Source organism: Amblyomma maculatum, chromosome 4, assembly GCF_055883805.1.
Source record: "Amblyomma maculatum isolate TAMU_Amacu chromosome 4, ASM5588380v1, whole genome shotgun sequence".
In the NCBI taxonomy this organism is placed as follows: Eukaryota; Metazoa; Arthropoda; class Arachnida; order Ixodida; family Ixodidae; genus Amblyomma; species Amblyomma maculatum.
The window spans coordinates 71,202,460-71,223,360 of record NC_139347.1 but is presented as its reverse complement, the minus strand read 5'-3'; the positions used below and the strand labels follow the sequence as shown (position 1 = coordinate 71,223,360).

The window sequence follows — 20,901 nt, the reverse complement described above, 5'->3', positions numbered from 1 at the left end:
AATTATTTCTGCGTGCTTAAGCACCGAAGAAAAGCCTTTTTTCAAATTTTTGCAGTCGCCAGCACGTTGCGTTGTCATGGGATTTGAACATGTGGCTCTTGCCAATTTCGAAGTGTAATAAAACCCGCCCGAATCCATATGTTGACTCAAACGTAATCATGTTTCCTCTGTCCCTGACATGAAGGATAAGGAACGAGATAGTGCGACGAATATAAAAACTGTACATGGAAAGTGCTTTATTTTTATGATAATATTTTTTAACTTTCTGTTGTATCTTATTTACCTATAGCTAGGTTGAACTGGCTCGCTTTATTCGAGGTTTGATTTTCTGAAAGGTTCCAAACACTTGGGTTATGTTAGATTGTCAGTTTTGGACCCGTTTTTGAGCTAAGCTGGCTAAAAAAATTAATCACCCTGTGCACCTAAATGGATGATTACAGTTTCTCACTGAGAGACAGGCAATTAGGAAAGAGCCCAATACACCGGAAGTCGATTACTTTAGCATATTCTGCAATTTTTTTCCTTGCAGGTTTATTATCGGATGGCATACATCCAGGAGCAAAAGCATCGCATCTCATCTTTTAAAGAAAGCGTGTGTTCAGAGCACTAGTCACACACAAAAAAAAGACGAATTTCAGATTGGTTGATTGATCAATTGTTTTACTAACCGTTCTAATGCTAACGCAATAATACGTTTTCTTAATTTTTAAATTTATTAGTTCGATGGAGTTACGCTTGCACTGATGACAGCAAGTTACCTCACATTTTCGGGTTTGGGTTAGAAATAAATACGAGTAGGTGATAGTTGTGCGGCGCAAAATGTTTACCCTCGCTTTGTGGTAATGGCGTAATACAATGCACAAAGTATGGAGATGTTAAAAGCCAGTCGCCATTAAAACGCAGACATATGTCCGAAGCAGACTCTCAGTACTTGTATAAGAAAGAAGCTTGGGAGATTTCTCACTACCGTGATCACCATTTCAGATTCACAAATTCAACTCCATGAACAAAAATTTTGAAACGTTACAGCGGACCCCTTCCTTCCTTTATTTATCCGCAACACACGGTTCCCTCGACTGGATGCTTTTTATTTAGTGCTGCTATCGAATAACCATTCTCCTCTTCGGAGATGGAAGATATTAAAAAAGACTTGAAAACTTGAGTCATGCTGCGGCTTCGCCATAACCTGGTATAAATATCATATTTGTAATTGAAATACGAGCAGTCCAATGTGTAATTTCTCCGGGATGAAGAGTGGCATTGATATTGCAGCTATTTGACGAACATGCATTTCGCTGAAATCTCTGCATGGGAACTACAGACAATATACAGTTTCTTGCTATACCGGATGTTTCAGCGAAGGGAAGCCAGAATTTTTTTTGAAAAGAAGGCTGCTTCTGATATCGAGACTGCTTCATCATCATGGAATTACCAAAGATGTCTGATATCAGAAAACAGGTGCATTACACTAACCAATCAGGTGTTTAACTAAATTCTAGTAGGTTATTTTCCAAACTCTTTACCTACTTGATTGAAATTGGAACTTAGCAGATGGCCACGAGTAATAGTCATATGACTTTTAATTTTTTTTTAAATGCGAATTTCATCAGCGCTGTGTGCAAAAGTTTTTTTTTTTTCCACCGCGCGACTTTTTCGAAAACCACCGGCCGTGAAAAGAAGCCAATCGCTACATTGCATGTTTATTTTGGCTACCTTCCGCGTGACCTGCCGTTCCCCGCAGGCGCTGCAGTGCTCTCTGCTGCTCGCAACTTCAGCCACGTAGTGTCATTTCGAAGTTGACGTCGCTTCTCGGTCAACCAAATGCGCACGCCTTCTGACAAAAGTGAACAGCTGCGAGAAACTCTTGTACCTAAGTGTCCAGTGTAATAGCACTCTTGACTCTTAAAATTCTAAAAATCTCCCACCAACGGCCAGTTACAAATATTTAATTGCAGCCAGGCGCCTCACAGAAATGTGCAAAATGTTTACTGTTGAAAATGTGTTAACCGGCTTACTAGTCAACGTAACTGACCTGTTTCTTATGTCCGCTAATACTGGTACAACGGGGCCACAAAGGTCACCTTGGTGTCTCAAAATGTCCATTTTTAAAAGTAGTGGTTCTGTGCTGAAACCCCTAACATGTCGGTACATGAAAAAGCAACGAACTTTGTTCGGTTTTATAGCGGTCTCTCTTGCCGAGATAATAGGGCTTATATGATAGCGCAGGAGGAGGCCGGTAATTCACCTCCGGAAAGAGGCTAAATAAAATGAAGACTCTGCAAGTGAAGAGCTTGCTTGAGACGAGTCAAACCACATATTTTATATTATTTAAACGACTGGATGCACCAAACTTTTGGATGGTATATTTCTTTTCTGTTGGATGATGTGCAAGACAATAGCGTACATGTGGTACGGCGTGGAATTTAGCTGACCTAGTTAGATTATTTCAATTAATTGTTTTTCTTGTGTAGTTTCGGTTTCGATTTCAATCTTTGAACGACACCTTTGACGCCATAGACAGAAAGCTGCCATGATGACGATTTTCATGGACGTAGATGACGTCAGTTTAGCCATGATGACCATCAAGTATGATGGGCATAATTAGCCTAGGCATAATGGCAAGTCTCCTTGCTTGAGTGACTTAATCGCGTTGTTTCGCAGTAGATGAGCGCCGAGATTTAGGTAGACGCTTTGTGTTAGTAGAAAACAAAGAACCGATAGCAAACTGGTGAACGTTGGCCTGTGTCTGAAAGCGTATGCAGTGCCGCCTACAAGACGTTTTTGTGGTGTTAAAAACGCCACCGCTTACTTCCTTCACGCCAGCAAATCGAGAAAAATGCGGAAACGTCTCCGACATAAGGCTACATAAGAAGGCACTAATGCGAAAGTATAAAGCTGGAAAATAAGAATAAAATGCTGGCGTTTAGATACTGCAGTTGGCGCTACTGCATCACTGGCGTTGCACCGCTGCAGCGGTTGCAACGAGCAGCCTCGTATTCAACCCTGGCGCATAAATTGAGGCGTAACAAAGCTATAAATCCGCCGAGTTCCTACCTGGAACAAAAACAAATTGTCTGAAAATGGCGGCAAGACACGACCGTCTAAGATTTGAGTGGCCTGGCCAGTTCACAGTTTAAACAGCCAAAGCTAATTTCTCTTTTGACTGCTGGCAGCGCGAAGGCAATGGAATTATGCTTTCCGGCTTTTGAATCACGTTGATGCACAAAAGGTGCGCATCAGTGCTGCCGAGGTTTAGTTTTGCTACAACGCTCCAGGCGCGACATCTCAAAATGCCTGATATGCAGCACCAAGCCACACACAGCCCAAATCTTGCGAACGAGTTCATCAACTGGTTCGCAGTGTGACTGCAGTCTGGCGGCGTTAGCTGTGAAAATATGTTTTATTTATTATTTTTCTGAAAATATATTTCCAGAAGAAATATTTTTATTTGTCTTGGGAATCATTCAAAGCAACGTCTGAATCTCCGATGAACAAACTGTTTCGCGCGCTGCTCTCCTTCTGAGACTACTTCCGCGTAGAAGACGAGCATTACCCTCTCTTGCGTCTACTCGCTTGTCCTACGTTTGTTGCGCTGTGTGTTTTTAAAAAATGGTGCATCAACTAGCTCAACTCTCAGTTCTATTACTAATCTCACCGATAAGCCGTGCATGTGCTGTTGAGAGCAGTGTCGAGGTAAGCGGCCGCCGTCAGAAGGCAGATGCTTACTACAGCTGTTCGCTTTTGTGGAATCTACTAGGTTAAAGAATTAGGCTCAGTGCTAGCTGCTTTGTCGGCGGATTATATTTTCCGCAAGCTATGTTCGAAGCGTACAAGGTCGCAGCCATATCAAATGAAATGTGCGTGCGTGCGTGTGTGTGTGTGTGTGTGTGTGTGTGTGTGTGTGTGTGTGTGTGTGTGTGTGTGTGTGTGTGTGTGTGTGTGTGTGTGTGTGTGTGTGTGTGTGTGTGTGTGTGTGTGTGTGTGTGTGTGTGTGTGCGTGCGCGTGCGCGTGCGCGTGTGCGTGCGTGCGTGCGTGCGTGCGTGTGTGTGTGTGTGTGTGTGTGTGTGTGTGTGTGTGTGTGTGTGTGTGTGTGTGTGTGTGTGTGTGTGTGTGTGTGTGTGTGTGCGTGCGTGCGTGCGTGTGTGTGTGTGTGCGTGCGTGCGTGTGTGTGTGTGGGGGGGGGGTGCGTGTGTGTGTGAGAGAGAGAGAGGGAGAGAAAGAGAAATAACTTTACTTGCACCCGTCTAATTCCCGATTATTCCCGTATAGTATCTGATTCTTAGCACATTTGACAGAAATTATAGGTTTGGCCATAGCTGCTGGCAACTGTGCGAAGAATCAGATACTATACTCAATCAGTTAAGCCGATTTTGAACCTGCATGTGATGGCGAAAAAGATTTCGTGCGATCCGTCTTTACACTGCAGCACTCTTCTGCCGCTACTTCTATCCGTCTTTTTTTTTTTTTTTCGCGCTGTATGTACAACGTACATGTATTTCCATCGCCACCCATCCTAAACTAAACGGAGTATCCATGAGTGCTGATCAAATGCTTCTGTTTCGCCGTTTAGAATGCAGTTCCGCTTTTAATGAACTAACATTACAGTCTGCGTGACACCAAAACCCTGCTAGCTTCATAAACGAAATTTTCGGATTTGTCAAGGCAGTGATGACGTCATAGAGGTGACGTTATACAAAGTACCGGTCACAGAGCACCAATCACAAGATTCAAATTTCAGAATGGTCCGTTGGCCTTCCCGAAGATTTCTTCTCCTGCCTCGAAAACTCATACATGATGACGGACGTGCTCACGAAGGCAGCAACAAAACTGAATCAAACAAAAAAACAATTTCTATCACATTCCGCAATGAGAGCATACGTAGTCTTATAGCTATGCCGCCTCTCCTGCGCCCACTGGTGGCAACTACAGAAGCGAGCCAAAATATGCATGCGCTGCCTGGTCCCATACCGCATACGCCGTCTATACCCCGGAGACACCTTTTATTAGCACATGAAACGCTAAAAAACTTGCAGTGCGAACTCCCTTTTAAGGGCTCGGCTAATCAACTTTTCATAGGAATATTGATCTAATCTGTCATTTTTCATTTTTCTTTTCAGTTGAAATTATTTGGTCAGACACAATCAACAAGCTGCTACAAAGAGAGCCCTAGTCCAGAGGTCTGAGGCTGAGAACTTCAGTCTGAAACCTTAATCAGTTATCGGTAACCAAACCCTTTGCGAAACGGGTACCTTCTCTAGCCACTCGTCTTTATTTTCCTTCAAAGTCGCACGAACATAGTGCACAAAAATGCTCATAAGTACAAATTCACTAGTTTCATCACGATGCCGGGATTCGTGCGCCGGACTTTCGGGCACAGATTTCTCTCAAATATAGAGGGGTGCCCACAAATAACGGGTCTTCCTCGGGAATGGTGGGGTGTTAACACTAGTGGATCGATACGAGAGAGAAGTGGCTCTGTAAGGAACTTCCTCGCTTCCCTTGCCTTGAAACAGATTTCACCACAGTTTCGTTTCTTATCGTCTCTTCTGACACTTTGTTCCTGCAGTGAATTGGGCTTTGTCCACAGTCGCGTTGTCATTTTTTCTCAAAGGATTACAGGGTGTCGCGGCTGCCATAATTCATCAAGATCTACAATCATAATTTGGAGGATTCAGCTCGGGAAGAAGTGTGTAATGAAAATTGCACTTTTACACTGTATTCAAAAGGCTTGAAATGCAGGCTATAAATGCCGGTAGGAAACAAGAAATTTCAAGTGCAGCTCTACTACCTGGGAAGGAAAATGATATGGGCCTTCGTATGCGGAACCTTTATTCAATTTTGAAACCTTGAGCAAACGAAGCCATGCAATATATGTTTTCACATAGTTCTATATTATGTGTGTCCTTTTCGTTTGTGTCGTGTTCTTTAGCGCGTTTTCCCATCACTTCTTTGGACGATCACTAACTAGCCCGACAACCGCTCTTGTTAATACAAAGGACAATCATTTTTAATAATATAGAAAGACAGAGAAATAATTTCTTCTTCAGCCAAAAAGGTCGAGAAAAGGATGGAGCAATGTTCGGTCCTCATTTCTGGGTGCCAAGGTGAAGGAAGAAATGAACTACGTTCTACTGCTGACAGCTGCTGTTGAAACTAAATCAAATGGGGATTACGCATGTAAAAGTCGTGCCCAGGGAAGTATAGATTGGCTCGTTCGGCTGGCTTCTACATAGTAGCACCAATAAGTGACAAATCTGTGCAGTGACTCAAAAAAAAAAAAACATCTCAGGTAACTAGAGGTGTTTCAGTCACGGCAAGTATTTCTGAAATATTTAACTATTAAAGTTCACACGGCTTGTAATGTCAATGCAGTAAATTTTACGCTCGTATAACATCGGGTTGTTATTTCACACATGAACGAATGAAGAAAATGAAGTAATAGCTCGAAAAGCACACGCCTCACAACCCACCAAAAACGGATCATATGAGGTAGTGCAGAATAGTGCATAACCCCGGGTCGACGCTTGGCCAGCGTCACGACGCTTTAACGCATCGTTTGCCGGCTGCTTAATAAAGTTATACATACATACATACATACATACATACATACATACATACATACATACATACATACATACATACATACATACATACATACATACATACATACATACATACATACATACATACATACATACATACATACATACATACATACATACATACATACATACATACATACATACATACATACATACATACATACATACATACATACATACATACATACATACATACATACATACATACATACATACATACATACACACATACACACATACATACATACATACATACATACATACATACATACATACATACATACATACATACATACATACATACATACATACATACATACATACATACATACATACATACATACATACATACATACATACATACATACATACATACATACAATAGCAATGTTAGACTTATAAGATGGAAATAACGCAGTGTGAGGAAGCGGTTCCTTATTGTGTCACTTTTCACTTATCTCGCGGTGAATTACAATATAGCATTTCAAAAGTGGTTTTCTGCCGAAAGCCAACTTGCATAACTGTTCAACAAACGAATTCGGCACCGCTTCGCCGAAGGCACCGCTTCGCCGAGGGCACCGCTTAGTCGAGGGCACCATGAAATGCCTAGCGTCTCCCGTTTAAATGTATATATGCACGGTTGCGAATCGCGATTCAGCCTTTTCTGGAAACCTGCTGCGTTATCTATTAAATCCTTAAGGTGGCGTACGTGGACCAGAAAGTACACACTGCTACTTGGCCGTTAGGACTCTTGCGCATCTCTTGAGCATACTTTGGGGCCGTAGGTGAATTCATTGAAAACAATATGTCGTTGAGCACTCCATTCAAGTAGAGCGCAGGTATTATTCGTAACACAAATATTAGAGAGTTTTAGAATAGTGGGCCCCAAGCTTTGAGGCCACCAAGGAACTTGGGACGTAGAAATGCGCAGGCGCGGAACGTAAGGCACGCTTGGCATCTTGGGTTAACGCTTGGGGTGGGCCATATTTTGCGGAAATAGCCTTTTCCCCAAGCCGTTTTGGGTCGCTTGAATTATAGCAACAAGGCGGCGTCCGGCCAAGCGGCGGCCGCTCGCCTCGGCACCCATTCGTCGTTACTGCTCCATGGTGTCACGCGTTCATGGCAAAGGAAAGGCGTACGAAGCTTGTGCTATGTCTAATGATGCCTGCCCCACCAAACTTCAGCGGTAAAATGCACCAAATTTTCTGATTGCTTCAGATTTACCAAGCTGTTCAACTTAGCGAGTTCGCCTCGTATAGCTGCCACGAACACCAGACGTCAAAAAACGCGGGAGGTTCAAATGAGGTTTCCCGGCCCTGCCTGGATTTTCTATCGGCCAACTTCGTTTTGTCTGACGAAAACGGTTTATATAAATGGCAGGCTAAGATAGTTCTGTACAATTTTAGCACTTTTTGATGAATAAAATTGCGTTCTTGGCTTTTATATATTTAAATACTTTTTCATGATTTATGGTCGGGGCACTGCAATCGACGAACGCAAGCCTGGCTCCACTGCGTTGAGAAAACCCATATTCTATAACTCGCCCGTCGCCTTGCGTGTTGAGCCATGGCACGCTATTTGCTCTGGGGCCCTAAGCCTTGGGTCCCCTATTCTAAACTCTCTAATAAGGCATAGTCTCATGAGTGTCCGTCCACGAGTAATGTCACATTTCTTCGCGAGATTTTGCGGGATACCGTGAGATTGTGACACCATCACCTGGCTACGCCATCAGCCATGACCAAAAGTGGCATCTTGTCAGGATGTGACGTCATCATGAAGTCACATCCGGTCACGTATAATAACCGGAACTGACATCATCACAACGCCACATCCGGTCATGACCAACGGCATCACCAGACGATTCTGATCGAGGCGTTCGTGCTGCGCCTTTCATTAGCACACCCACCAGCGCTGTACCACACAGAATGCAGAAGCAGACACAGTAAAACAGGAATCAGCCGCCTTTCTACAGCAGCCTCTTCCACATCTCGCTTACTTCTTTGGGCTCCAGCCCACGAGTCGCTCAGCGGAAACGCCCAGGCACACACTCTCGCTCGAGATCTCAGCTGCCGAACCGAGAGTATTATCAGCCACCCTGCTTCTGCTGACACTAATATCTCACGCGCTTCTCTACTCACCACTTACACGGACATACTCCAGCACTACCGACTCCAAAGGTGCACATATCCTCCCGCACACCGTTATCTAACAAGACGCGAGGCCGTCCAATGGCGCAAACTACAAACTGGCAGCTTTCCACACCCCCTCTTATACAGCAGTACCGTTCCGGATCAGATAGGCCCCATGTGTAAACACTGCTCAACTCCGGCCACACTCATACACATGGTGCGGACTTGTACACATTACAAAACAGACAACTCAAACACCCCAGAGACGTGGGATTCTCTCATGTGTACTTCCGAGCCAGCAGACCAACGCTGGCTTATCCAGCGCGCGGTGGAGACAGCGGCATCCCAAAGGATCCCCGCCGATCTCCTCTAAGTCAGCGCAACCGGTCCTTTGACTGGTCCCCTGCTTTTGGGCGCAATAAAAGAGTTCACCACCACCGCCTTTCAAACAAGGGCTTTCGCCTCATCGCACTTCATTGTTCCAAAGGGCCTTGAAAACATTTTTACTTAGGCAGTGGGCAAGTGGTTTCCCTCCTAGTATGAACAGCCCACGCATGTCTTCCTATTCGCTACGTATCTAGGGTAGAACGGGAGAAAGAAGATGCCTACACGGTATAAAAAAACACGGAACAAGGGTAGAAGGGGAAGTCTCAGTTCGCAAGTCAAGCCAACGTTTCGACAAGTCTTCGTCCAGTCGAAAACAAGTACACTTGTCGAAATGGTGGCTCTACTTGCGAACTGAGGCTCCCCACTCTACCCTTGTTCAGTGTTCTTTCATATTCGCTATGTAGTCCTTATATATTTACCATCTTGCCTGTCATCATGCCCAAGGTTGCCAGTAACCGTGGTTAACCGTGTTTCACCTCCCTGCATGCCCCGCCCGTGTGCTGTGCGATGTCAGTGCACGTTAAAGAACCCCAGGTGGTCGAAATTTCCGGAGTCCTCTACTACGGCGTCTCTCATAGCCTGAGTTGCTTTGGGACGTTAAACCCAACAAACCAAACCAAACCAAACCTTCCTTTGTCTTCTTTCGCTCTACTTGCAGGACTGCTGAAACTGCAGCAGATATTCCACATGACGGCCAACAAGAAGCTCGAGGTGCGGGTGGTGCGGCGATTCTACAACGCGTCGGACGCTAACGCGTTCCTGCACCAGATGGAGCTGAACGACCGCGAGTCGCGCAAGTACGTCGTGCTCGACAGCACCGCCGACGTGGCGCGCGACATCATCATCAACCACGTTCGCGACCTCTACACTGGAAGGAGGAACTTCCACTTCTTGCTCACGAGCTTAGTGAGTACCTTAGCTGACACGGCGCCGTCCTTCGTGTACTTTCGCGCTATTTTCCATCATGAATGTAAACCAACTCGCCCAACTTTCGGCATTACTCAACGCCATAATTAGTATATTGCCAACATACACCTCGCAATTTCGGTACCCGGATTAGAAAAAGAAGAGCTTACTAGATCATGTAATGCTACTTTCAGTGATGGCTGTAGTGGTGTATTCGCTTCACGATATATGAGACAAAACGTTTAAGAGCAGCTGTGCAAATGCGTGCAGTTATAGAGCATACATATTTAGCTTCTCCCTTCTGTTACCGCGACTATAGTACTGTTACCGACCCGTAGCTCAGGGAGCGGGTGTCTATCAGCTGCCGCTGTGAAATGAGAGACACCTCCGTTACAGTACCAGTCTTCAAATGCACATTACTGTCCTCGGGCTAGGCTTTTCCCAATGCATCACAACCCTGTCCCCCTGCTTCTATGTTAACAATCCTCCGATGGCCCTCGTGAAAACTAGAACCTTGATTTGGGGCTATTGGTCAGAATGCATATAAGAGGCAGTGCGAGCAGGGTAGGACAAAACACAGTCCGGTTATCTTGTGTTTTGTCCTTGTCTGCTCGCGCTGCCACTTATCATTGTGCTCGTGACAACCTCCTTCCGATTCCATCGAATGATACTACGTACACGGAAGACAAATTTGGAAAGAGGCGTTTAACAGCATTCACTGCAAAAGCATCCGGATCGTAGCCAGACCGATTTCACATCTTGTTAGTAATACAATGTCTCATAGCTGAGAATATTAGAGCCGCTGTCGGAATTTAAGAGAATCTCATTTGACATTTTTCATGTTCGGAAGTGGAAATGTGTTTTAGTAGTTGCGACCCGCCTTCCAAGAACCTGGGCGGGACATCAACGGTACTTTCGTAAGATTTTCATGAGGGGCTCGTTAACCAACTCATTGCTGTCGATTTCCGAGTACCAAGAGATCCAGCGGAGCGAGATGATCCCGTGTAGAGAAATAAATACAACCGAAGGCATTTGACGCGTACTCTGTGTACATGACCCCATAAGGAAGAAGTTTTCACGTTATCTAAGTGATCTTTGAAAAATAGTAAGACAAATATACTAGTGGACAAAGAGGCAAGTAGGCTCGGTGTAATAAAGGGACTTTAATGGTACTTCAGCGAGGCTCTCCTGTGAGAGCATAAGAACACAATTTCAGCGAAAGACCGGCGTTTGCGGTTTACAGTGCATGCATTCCACCTGTCACTTGGCAGGGTTCACACACGGAAAATCTATCCGCGGCTTCCCATCTTCCACTGTTGACAGGTTGCAAAATGCAAAGAGTTAAATCCCTGCCTCTCGTCTTTTAAGAGAGAAGAGGTGCAAACTAGCAAACTAGAATGTGGCTCCAACTTCAAAATTGAATATTATAATGAACCTAAAGGATAGTTGTGCTAATGAATGATTTATGCTAGTCGTGCATGACAGCTCACAATGAGGTTCTTGCGCTCACGCATTGTCAGAGCTAATGGTAGTTCGGTGTCCTCTAAGTTTTTTTTCTCTATAAGTTGCATCACGCATTTCGCATGTAAGTCTGCCTTCTTTTTTCTCGTCAACGAAGCGGCAGCATATAAACGACAGAAAAATCGATATTAACGGTGCAAAGCGGACACCAGGATAATAAATGCAGCAAAACATTGTTCGCATCTTGCACTGCAAGCGAGCATCTCCATGTCGCGACAGAAAAGAAAACAAAAACTGTGAATCTTATCTCGCTTCTACGAGGATAGCAAAGACGCTGCAACAGTATTCTGTGTAATGACCTCGAGGGAGATCAATTGATTAACTGTTTAGTATTATTGAAAAGTGGACTGATCAACGGAGTGCGAAATAACGTAGGTAAATATTTTTCTTTCTCTAAGACCATGCTTCTTCCAAAACATTTTTAGCTATTATTATTTTTTATTTTGAAGTAACATAGGAGATATCGTGAACACAGTTTCTTACCGCCAAACAAAGCTTGTTCAACCATTGATTATATGCCTGAAGAAATGTTCGCAAATGATCTTCGTTCTTTACTTTTGTGTTGGTTTCGAACACAGGTAATGGACGAGTACTTCAACAATCAAATCCTCGAGCTCGGCGTTGTAAACATCACTGGCTTCAGAATCATTCAGGTCAACAAAGATGAGTTCAAGCAGTTTCACAAGCCCTGGGAGAAGCTAGATCACAACAAGTGGCCAGGAGCTGGGACACCTCACGTTTCGGTAAGAGCAATCTCGCGTGCTTCGCACTGCCTGCAATAAAACAAAAACAATGTGTACTAAACAAAGAACGACAGTGTTTTTCTGATTTGAGAAACCTCTCGGCTTCCATTTCTATTATATAAGTCGAGACTTCATCAACGTAAGGTGACTGAATGACAAGCTGCCAAACACCTCCGCAGAATTCAGGGTACCTGGGCGAGGGCACTATGTTTTTTGTTTTTGTTTTTCAATTTTGTTCTCTCTATTCGGGTTTTTTTTTTGTCCCCTTCTAATTTCACAAGATGGCATTCTTGATTTATTCACGTTTCCAAAACTCTGTAATTACTTGCCCTACTCTTTTACGGGCACATGCCATATAACCACTCATAGACCTGCCTTTAGCGTGATTAATAATCTTGCATACATTGTTATTGAAGTGTAATGTGTTTTCAATTTACTGATTATAAAATCACATTTCATACAAGGTTTTGTATTTCTTTAAGATGGACGAAAATAAACTGACAAGGAAGAATGCGCAGTAATAAAACAACGACCGGTTGCCTCCCCGATATCTTTATGAAGTGCGCAATAAATTTAGGTGGCAGGATAGTTATACGGGATACCGGTAAGCTCTCCCATGAGACGAAGGTTATAATAAGATGCATGCAGACATGAACTCCAAAGTCAATAGAGATAATTGAACTGATAGAACTTCTAATGACATAAATAAATATACTCTGAATGGAATGCAGCATAATCTGAAAAACGGGGAAAGCTATAAGCTGAAAAAAGGGAAGCAGGTATAGGCCAAAATTAGAAGTATAATCCATGCGACATGGATAGAAAGGGCATTACCGTTATGAATAACGTACACGAGTAGTTCTTCACAGATCTGTGGATTAGCCAACGTTATCGCGACTGTAGTGAGAGAGGCAGTAGAGCGGAGGAATTCGACATCTTGTCGTTGAGGAAAGAAGTAACGAAAGGCCTAAAAGCAATACATATGAGAAAAGTTGCTTTTGAGGATCAGGTAAAAGCAGGTCTACTGAACGACATGACGATGGGGAGATTGTACCAAAAAAACAGACCGCCCTGTATCCAGAATGTGTCATGGCCTTGAAAGTACCGAAATCTTGGAATGCCGCACGCATCAATTTAATCCCTAAGGAAGAGGATGTCAAGGACTTGCAAAAAATTACAGACGAATCAGCTTTTTCAAGTCCTTGACGTCCTCGTTGTTACGGATCAAATTTGCGCTTACAAAGCATTTATTAAGAAACTGCGATAGAATCCGAAAGTCGTCAACCTAAATAAAGTGATACGTGCGCAGTAGTATTTCGGGAAGGCTACCTGACAAGAGAGCTATTCGAACTCTCGCTAAAACATTCTGGGCGAATTAGCCCTTTCTGAATTTAGGAAATGTAGCGGTGCTGATGCACGCGCCCACAGAAAGCTTGACTCTTTTGGGGGGTGGATGCATTTCTTTGTTATGTTTCGTAATTTAACACTCTCATTTGGGTGATAGAGAAATGCGCAATATAAAAACAACCACTTTATACCGTCTTTAGAGATTACGAACAAGCGTTTGACTTAGTGAGAAGCTAAGCAGTTTTGAAGACATTACAGAATCAGGTTGCAAAACAAGTCACATTTAAAAATACTGGAAGGATGTCTACAGTGGCTGCACAGCCATCATGCATAGTCCTCCATAAAAGCAGCAATGTAATTCCAATAACAAAGGCGCCAGATAGAAACCACGATCTATCAAATGCTATAACCTCATGCTTACAGAGGTATTTTAGAGCTTGATTGGAAGTAGCTGGAGACAACAGTTAATATAGAAGCCTCCCTTAGTAGTCTGCGATTCGCGGATGACATTGCTTTGCTAAGTAACTGATGAATTTCAAAGTAGAGCCAATGACGCGGACAGGCAAATTTAAAATAGGTGTCTAATCCAAGTGTAGAAAAATATAGTGATATTTAAGAGAATCATGGTATCGGCAGTTTACGATAGGTGGGAGGTGCTGGAAGTGGTAACAAAATATATCCACTTAATATATCCGCAGATCCGGGCCTTAAGGGTAAAATAACTAGAAGGATAAGGTTGAGATGGAGCTGATTTGGCAAATACTATTAGACTAAAAACGCCACTTTGTAAGGAACCATCATGAGAAAAATATAAAGGAGGATTTTAAGGTAGTGGCAGTGCTTAAGGTGTACGGATCAGGTTTGGAAGTTATTTTAATGGAAAAGGAAGAGGCGGATGCCCTGCTGTGATCGTATTAGTGCTGACGACCACGAAAGCGGTGGTGACGATGACGATGATGATAATGATGATGATGATGATGATTACTATAACAATGACAACTGAGATCCCGAAGCTGAGCTAATGAGATATAGGAGATATATGACAATCGTGGCAGTACTTCTTCTCTGTCGATTAGTCTAGTGATTTTTTCTCTGAAAGGCTAGTCTGATTCGGGGACTAGAGCGCTGAATCTCCTTCACACATTTTCGTACATAAGTACATAAAGAACCATTTACTTATAAACTGCTAGACCTGAACGTTAATTAAACCCTTGAGCTAATGAAATACTAGTTAGCAGAAGAGCGTCGTAATTATACGGTAACGACACCTTAACAGTTGGCCGCGAGCCTATCTGAAGTCCTAGGTCTTTTTCTTTCTTTATTCCACATGACCGCATAGCCAACGCAGCAGCTTGCAAATTTTTTTAGACGGTTGTTGATGTAGTACAATCCTGGGAATTTTTTTCTGATTGCAGTACACGTTACGCAGAAGTCACCACAAACCTTTTTTTTTTTTTTTATGTTTCGTCACTAACGCTAAAAGGAAGTTCTCCCCAGGTAGAATAATTCACTCTCCCAATATTGAAGTGGGTTGGCAATGCGCAAGTCCTCTAAAGGCTCTTCACTGCGAGCGCATGGTCGGTTGTTTGTACTGCTTGGGAGTTTGGTTGCGCATTATCTGCAAAGTGAGATGGTCGTCGCAAGCAGACCATATTGTTAGTTTAGCTTCTATTTTTACATGGGATGGGACCGGTGAAGTAAAGATGACTGTCTTTTTATTTTATTTTTTTTTTAATTTCAGTGCATTTAAAAGTTTCCACTGACAAGGTACTCCGTATTTACGTATTGACAATTGCTGAGCAGTTCTTTTTACTGATCACAGGGCTTTTTATTGACTTGAGAAGTTCAATAATAGAAGGTCTTACCGGATTATCAGCATATACTTTTTTCAGTATATAAGACACTGTCGTAGCCAATATTTTCACTTACATGTAGCGGTTCGCTCAGACTAATGAAAGCCCGCTAAAATTCGCGACTCCGGCCCTATGCACGCCAATAATGTGATTGAAAATCACCAATAGTGCACAAGTAGGATCCGATGCGTAGTCATCAAAATTAGACGCAAAAACTGCCCTATTGTTTTGGTGAGGCTCCCAAGTAAATTCATTCTTCGTAACAAGCACCGCGTGAGTACTCTTGGAATATCTTGCGTCTAACTGCCGTCTATCACGAAGTTAAAGATGCCCAACTATTCAAATGCTGTCTCCAGGTAAAATATTTTACGTGACAGTCACCACATAAATGCTGCTGAAATTCCTTGTGCCAGCAACCAGCCATTGATCAAATGTTTTAATGTTCCCTTTCTTATATGTCTCCCTGGTAAAATTCATTTTCTTCTTGGCTGGATAAAAGCATTCTTCCCGCTGAATTGAGCTTCATGCTACTATTACATAGTCCAAGGCTTTATAATTTAGGATTTTGATTTTGATATACCTTAATGGAACAAAAATATATCAATGCAAGATGTTAGTTTGCAGACTGGGACAAGCTGAAGGCTCGATGGTCTCGCTAAGGTGCGTCTTAGCCCAAAAGCTACTCGTTGCTTAGAAAAGAAACGATCAGAAAATAACCTAACGTTCAGAGGGCTGAACTTTGCATACTAACAATAATAAGTTGTATAATATCATTGCACAAGAGTGTTTACTGTGAAGTGTCGCGTAAAGCGCTCAAGGCACCGCAATGAACTTTTCATTATCGTCAATTAGGCACAAAATATAAGGAATCTCCAATGGCTACGAAAAACATAAATTAATCATGCATGCGTTCACGTGTGAGACATTACTTCAAAACGTGTATATGAATAAATGTTGAAAAAACCTACTGCCAGGGTTAGTACGGTCGACAGTTTAACGCCTTATTTTATGCACATATGTGTTCTGCTATTTTGCAAGTTCTTATAATGCCGAGTCTGCCATTTCTGACCCTTAGCCTACAATATTATGATCAACACGTCCTAGAGGATAATCAACGCGTTTTTGGTTTATAGGAGATAGGGAACAAAGCAATATTAGCAGCAGCATATGAACCTGTATAAGTACCTTTCTTCAAGAGTAGATATTGAACTGGGGTGAAGACGGAAGTATGGTGTGAACCTCTTAAATATATGCAAATGTACTCCATACAGTTTGCTCAATGAGTTTGAATATGAGCGCGCACGCCTAAGAAAAGACGGTGCTCACACGAGAGCATCTGCTGCAAGGTGCACTCTCTTATATTATAGTTGCGTACTTAAGCGAGCCGTCAAAGAAGTTCGCATTTACATGCAAATCCACCCTTCTGGTAAAGCTTGCCAAGGTCTAAGAAAAAAGTAACGTCGTCAAAGAGGAGCCACTTCAAATGGTGAAGATCTATTCCGGGCACCGGTGATCTATTGGATAAATTTCCATTCCAGAATATTTGCAGCAACGCAGCTTTTCGGCATGGCGACATAGCGTCTTCTAGTAACGCGCAAAAAGAGTTTCGAGTAAGTATATTTATGCTTTCCTTTAGGTACCCTAATATCCAGGAGCTCGGACATACGAGTTTATATCACTCGTGGTTGAAATATGGCCCGCTAGGTAGAAATACGTATCTCATTGTTTAACGATACGGCGTTGCAGTCTAAAGAAACATTCGCAAATGGCTCAGAACAGCCTGAAAATTCAAGTAGGCTAAGGACGCTGGTAGTTTAAACTTTATCCAGTGATTCTTTCAGCAAATGTAATACAACATTTTTTTTTTTTTTTGTAATTCGCTCAATTTCTTAAATTTCTTTTCTTAGCATTATTTTCTGCAGCAAGAAACGGTTGAAAGCCTCAAGACAAAACGGCATTAATAAACCCGCCATTCAACGTCATAGACCACCCTCAGCACGTAGGAATTAGAGGGAATGAAAAAGCTAACAAAAGTGCCGCACGCGATCATAACATTGGAATAAAACCAATCGACATGCCTCATAAGGAATGTGTGAGGTTCATACAGTGTAAGTTCCGAAATAGGCTAATGACAGGTTTCATCAATAATGAAGTATAAAGCAAACTACATTTGAGTTGCGTTGAGTTGAGGTTTTTGGCATATAGGGAACTAAAGCTATCATGCGCCACTTAACTGCATCTGGTTAAGCCTACATCCGAGGAATGGAAGTAATACTGTAATCAAAAGCGCTTTATTGAAATAAACCTATGTCACCTCCGCATTGCACATACACATCTCACATACAATTTTATGCTCCTCATACAAGAAAAACATACATGAGAAGCATGTGGCGAGGACTTAACAATCAACCATACTGTGATTCCATGAACAAAGCTTCAAGAAATAAGGAAAAAAAAAAGATTTTAAATCTCTCTATAATGAACACATCCCTCTTCATACAATTCCTTTGCTAGGAAAGTGTTTTTCACCGATGTTCATAAGTTTTTCATTTTCTAAAGGAAGTAAAGCTTCTAAACAAACTATGGCCTATTACTAAAAAAAAACGTATTTTCTAACACAATAGCACAGGTAACCTTGTGCTTGGCTCATAGCGGCCTTAGCTGTCTGTGCGCCACAAAACCTAACACATCACCTTCACCATCTCCTTCATACATCGCTTACACTCTTGCCCTGATTGGCGTTTGAAAACTTCGCCTTGAATGCTTCTTTTGGACGCTCTCTCTGGTCATCTTCCCTATTAGCATGACCACAGTTTGAGCGCCACGTCTCACTAAAACCTTCAAATACAAAAGACTCAAGTGTAATCGTAATCTCCGCAGATTAAGAGTTTGCCTCTTTAGGCAATGTACAGTTAAGCAACTGCTTATTATATTTGCACTCGAGACAGCCATGACAGCATATTTCGAAGAATTGTTTCATAGGAACACATTACTTCCTTCACCTCTCTAACGTGCGCGAAGCTTTACGGTGGACTAGTTGGTCTTCAGTCATCTTAACATCGAGGGGCTATAACAAAATAGTCGAGGTGCTAAGACATTGCTCTAGCGTTTTGTGCTGAGTCATATACTTAGTTTTCTTTTCTCCTTTCACAGGCTGACGTGGCGCTGATGCACGATGCTGCCAAAGTAATCCTGGATACATACAGCCGCTTGTTGAAGAACAAGTCGGATATCTTCCGCAACAACTTCCGCCGGGGTGAAGTTTACAACCGCGGCATGAAAGGCATCGACTGCCAGAGTTGGCCGGCAGTCACGTGGGAACACGGCAAGACAATCGCCGAGTTTCTCAGACAAGTAAGAACATTAGCCTGCAGTCGAAGAGGAATTTTGGTTAGAGCTATATGGATTCCTTTTGTTCCATGCACTGCTTTAGCCGTAAAACGCACGCTAACGAGACATATGAACTTCGGAAGGTATTATCCACAGATCCATGCACACTGGTGTATAACTTTACATTAAAAGCTTGTATAGCAGTTGTGTGTACCACACACACAAAAAAAGATAATAGTGCAGTGAGAGCCCAGCAGCATAGCCCCTATACCCGCTGAAACCAAGCAGATGAAGAATTAGAGAAAAGGGACTGATGCAAGATAAATTTGTAGATACGTGTATTCGATCATGTCATACAAAAGGGTGTGCTTCGCATGAAGGAGACTGGTGCAGCCTGTTCTATTTCTCTTTTCAAAAGCGTGTTAGAAAGATGGTGACCTATTGAGAGTGCTCCCTTAGGGCACAGGGTATTCTAACGCCATCAACGCACTTATATTGAGAAAATTCATGCATGATGGCTCCTGTTAAGCCTTCCTCATGTTTGCGTAGATGGATTCAGAAATTTTGAAGCAGCATAGAATATGTCGCAAAAGCTCTCCCAAACCATTAGTTCTTTGCACATTACTCTCGTTGTAAGGTATACCAGCCACATTAAGGAAAGCCATTCATCCGCGCACCCTGCTGTTGGCGTACGACCGGTGTTCCGCTGTCTGTCGCGCACAGAAGAAAAAAAAGGGTTTCCATCAGGCTGCTGTTGCCTTTAAACACGCGAAGATAACCTGGTTGGCTCAAAGTCCCGTCTCTTTCTTTCTGCCTCGAGCTCGTCTGATCTTTGCGATGTGTTACTTCGCTAAAAATAGACTAATGCACTCTGCCAGTTTTCCCATCAAAGGACACATAAAGTGCATTATAACCGAATGACATCGATGAATGCGACGTGTGCCATCCAAGCTTGTACCGGTAGACGAACAGCGCGACGGCATGTTCAAAATGGCTCGTACTTTTCGGGCTGCAGGATTAACCTTTGTCCAAATATGCATCGGCGCGGTAGAAAATATGCTCTTCATTAATTTTGCTTTACTGCCTAATACTACCTCTGTCGTTGGGAAAAACGTAACGATGCAGTGGAGAGCCATTTGATAAAAATCTTCTGGGAGTGCAAAATATTACTGCAATGATCAGTCGTGTCACAGACCTTGTTCGAACTTCAATTTTATTGCAGAGACACCGCCAGGGGATTGTGTACCACTACTATGACTAGAGCTGGATAAGTGATCTATTACAAGTATGAGTTTAAATGAGATTTATAGTCGTCCGCTATAGCGTTACTCATTGACTGTGTCGTTTCGGTCATTAAGTTACAATTATGGGGGCACTTAAGTTCCGTCTTTAATGGCATGACGCGATAGCGTAGGCTACCAGCCAACATATAAAGGCAGTATGAACGTGCCTGCCTGGTCTAGGGTAAGGCGAATGCAAGGGTCCTGACAGGCTGCTGCTGATATCATTTTCTCATATGAAAGGAGAGACTCGAGTTGGCAGCTTCTGCCAAACTTAATGTCAGGCAATCCAACATCCAGTTAGTGCTCGGCCATTTCAGCTACCAGCTACTGCCTGCCAGCGCTATGCTCGTGATTTTCACTCACAAGGCCAATGCCTGATTTTCGATCAACGAGGCAACGGCGATTTTTTGATGCTCATAGATATGAACGAAATTGGCAACAGACGTTCTTCTGAACATCAAGATTACACGTGCCAAAAAGCACAGTTGAGGAGCCTTTAGGTTTCCCGCAAAGTAACATTAAAACTAGCGCTCTGGAACTCGCGACTCGTGCAATAAAGTTTGCTGCCAACACTGTGCTTGATGACTTTATAGTCATGCAAGGGTTTCGAGCGGACGACGGCGACAATACAGCCTCCCAGTGGGCGCGGCTTGAACAGTGTAGCGTAGCCTGTACGATCATATACGGTGCTACTACTGGCATGGGGCAGGACGACGGCGACGCTACTCAGAAACAGTCTGGCAAAACGCAGACACGGCCGACAGCTTGCTTACAAACAGCATAGATCGTAGAATCACCG

The 20,901-nt window shown here is 43.1% G+C and overlaps 1 protein-coding gene across 1 annotated transcript in view; it reads left to right on the top strand.

Annotated features, from left to right (window-relative positions):
- The window catches only part of LOC146191366 (glutamate receptor 1-like), a 197,719-nt gene that overhangs the window by 138,431 nt on the left and 38,387 nt on the right, over positions 1-20,901 (top strand). Inside the window, exons 4-6 of the mRNA XM_084601923.1 lie at positions 9,778-10,025; positions 12,125-12,289; positions 18,643-18,843. Of these exons, the coding sequence (XP_084458049.1) occupies positions 9,778-10,025; positions 12,125-12,289; positions 18,643-18,843 (614 nt within the window). The remainder of the gene's footprint in view (positions 1-9,777; positions 10,026-12,124; positions 12,290-18,642; positions 18,844-20,901) is intronic.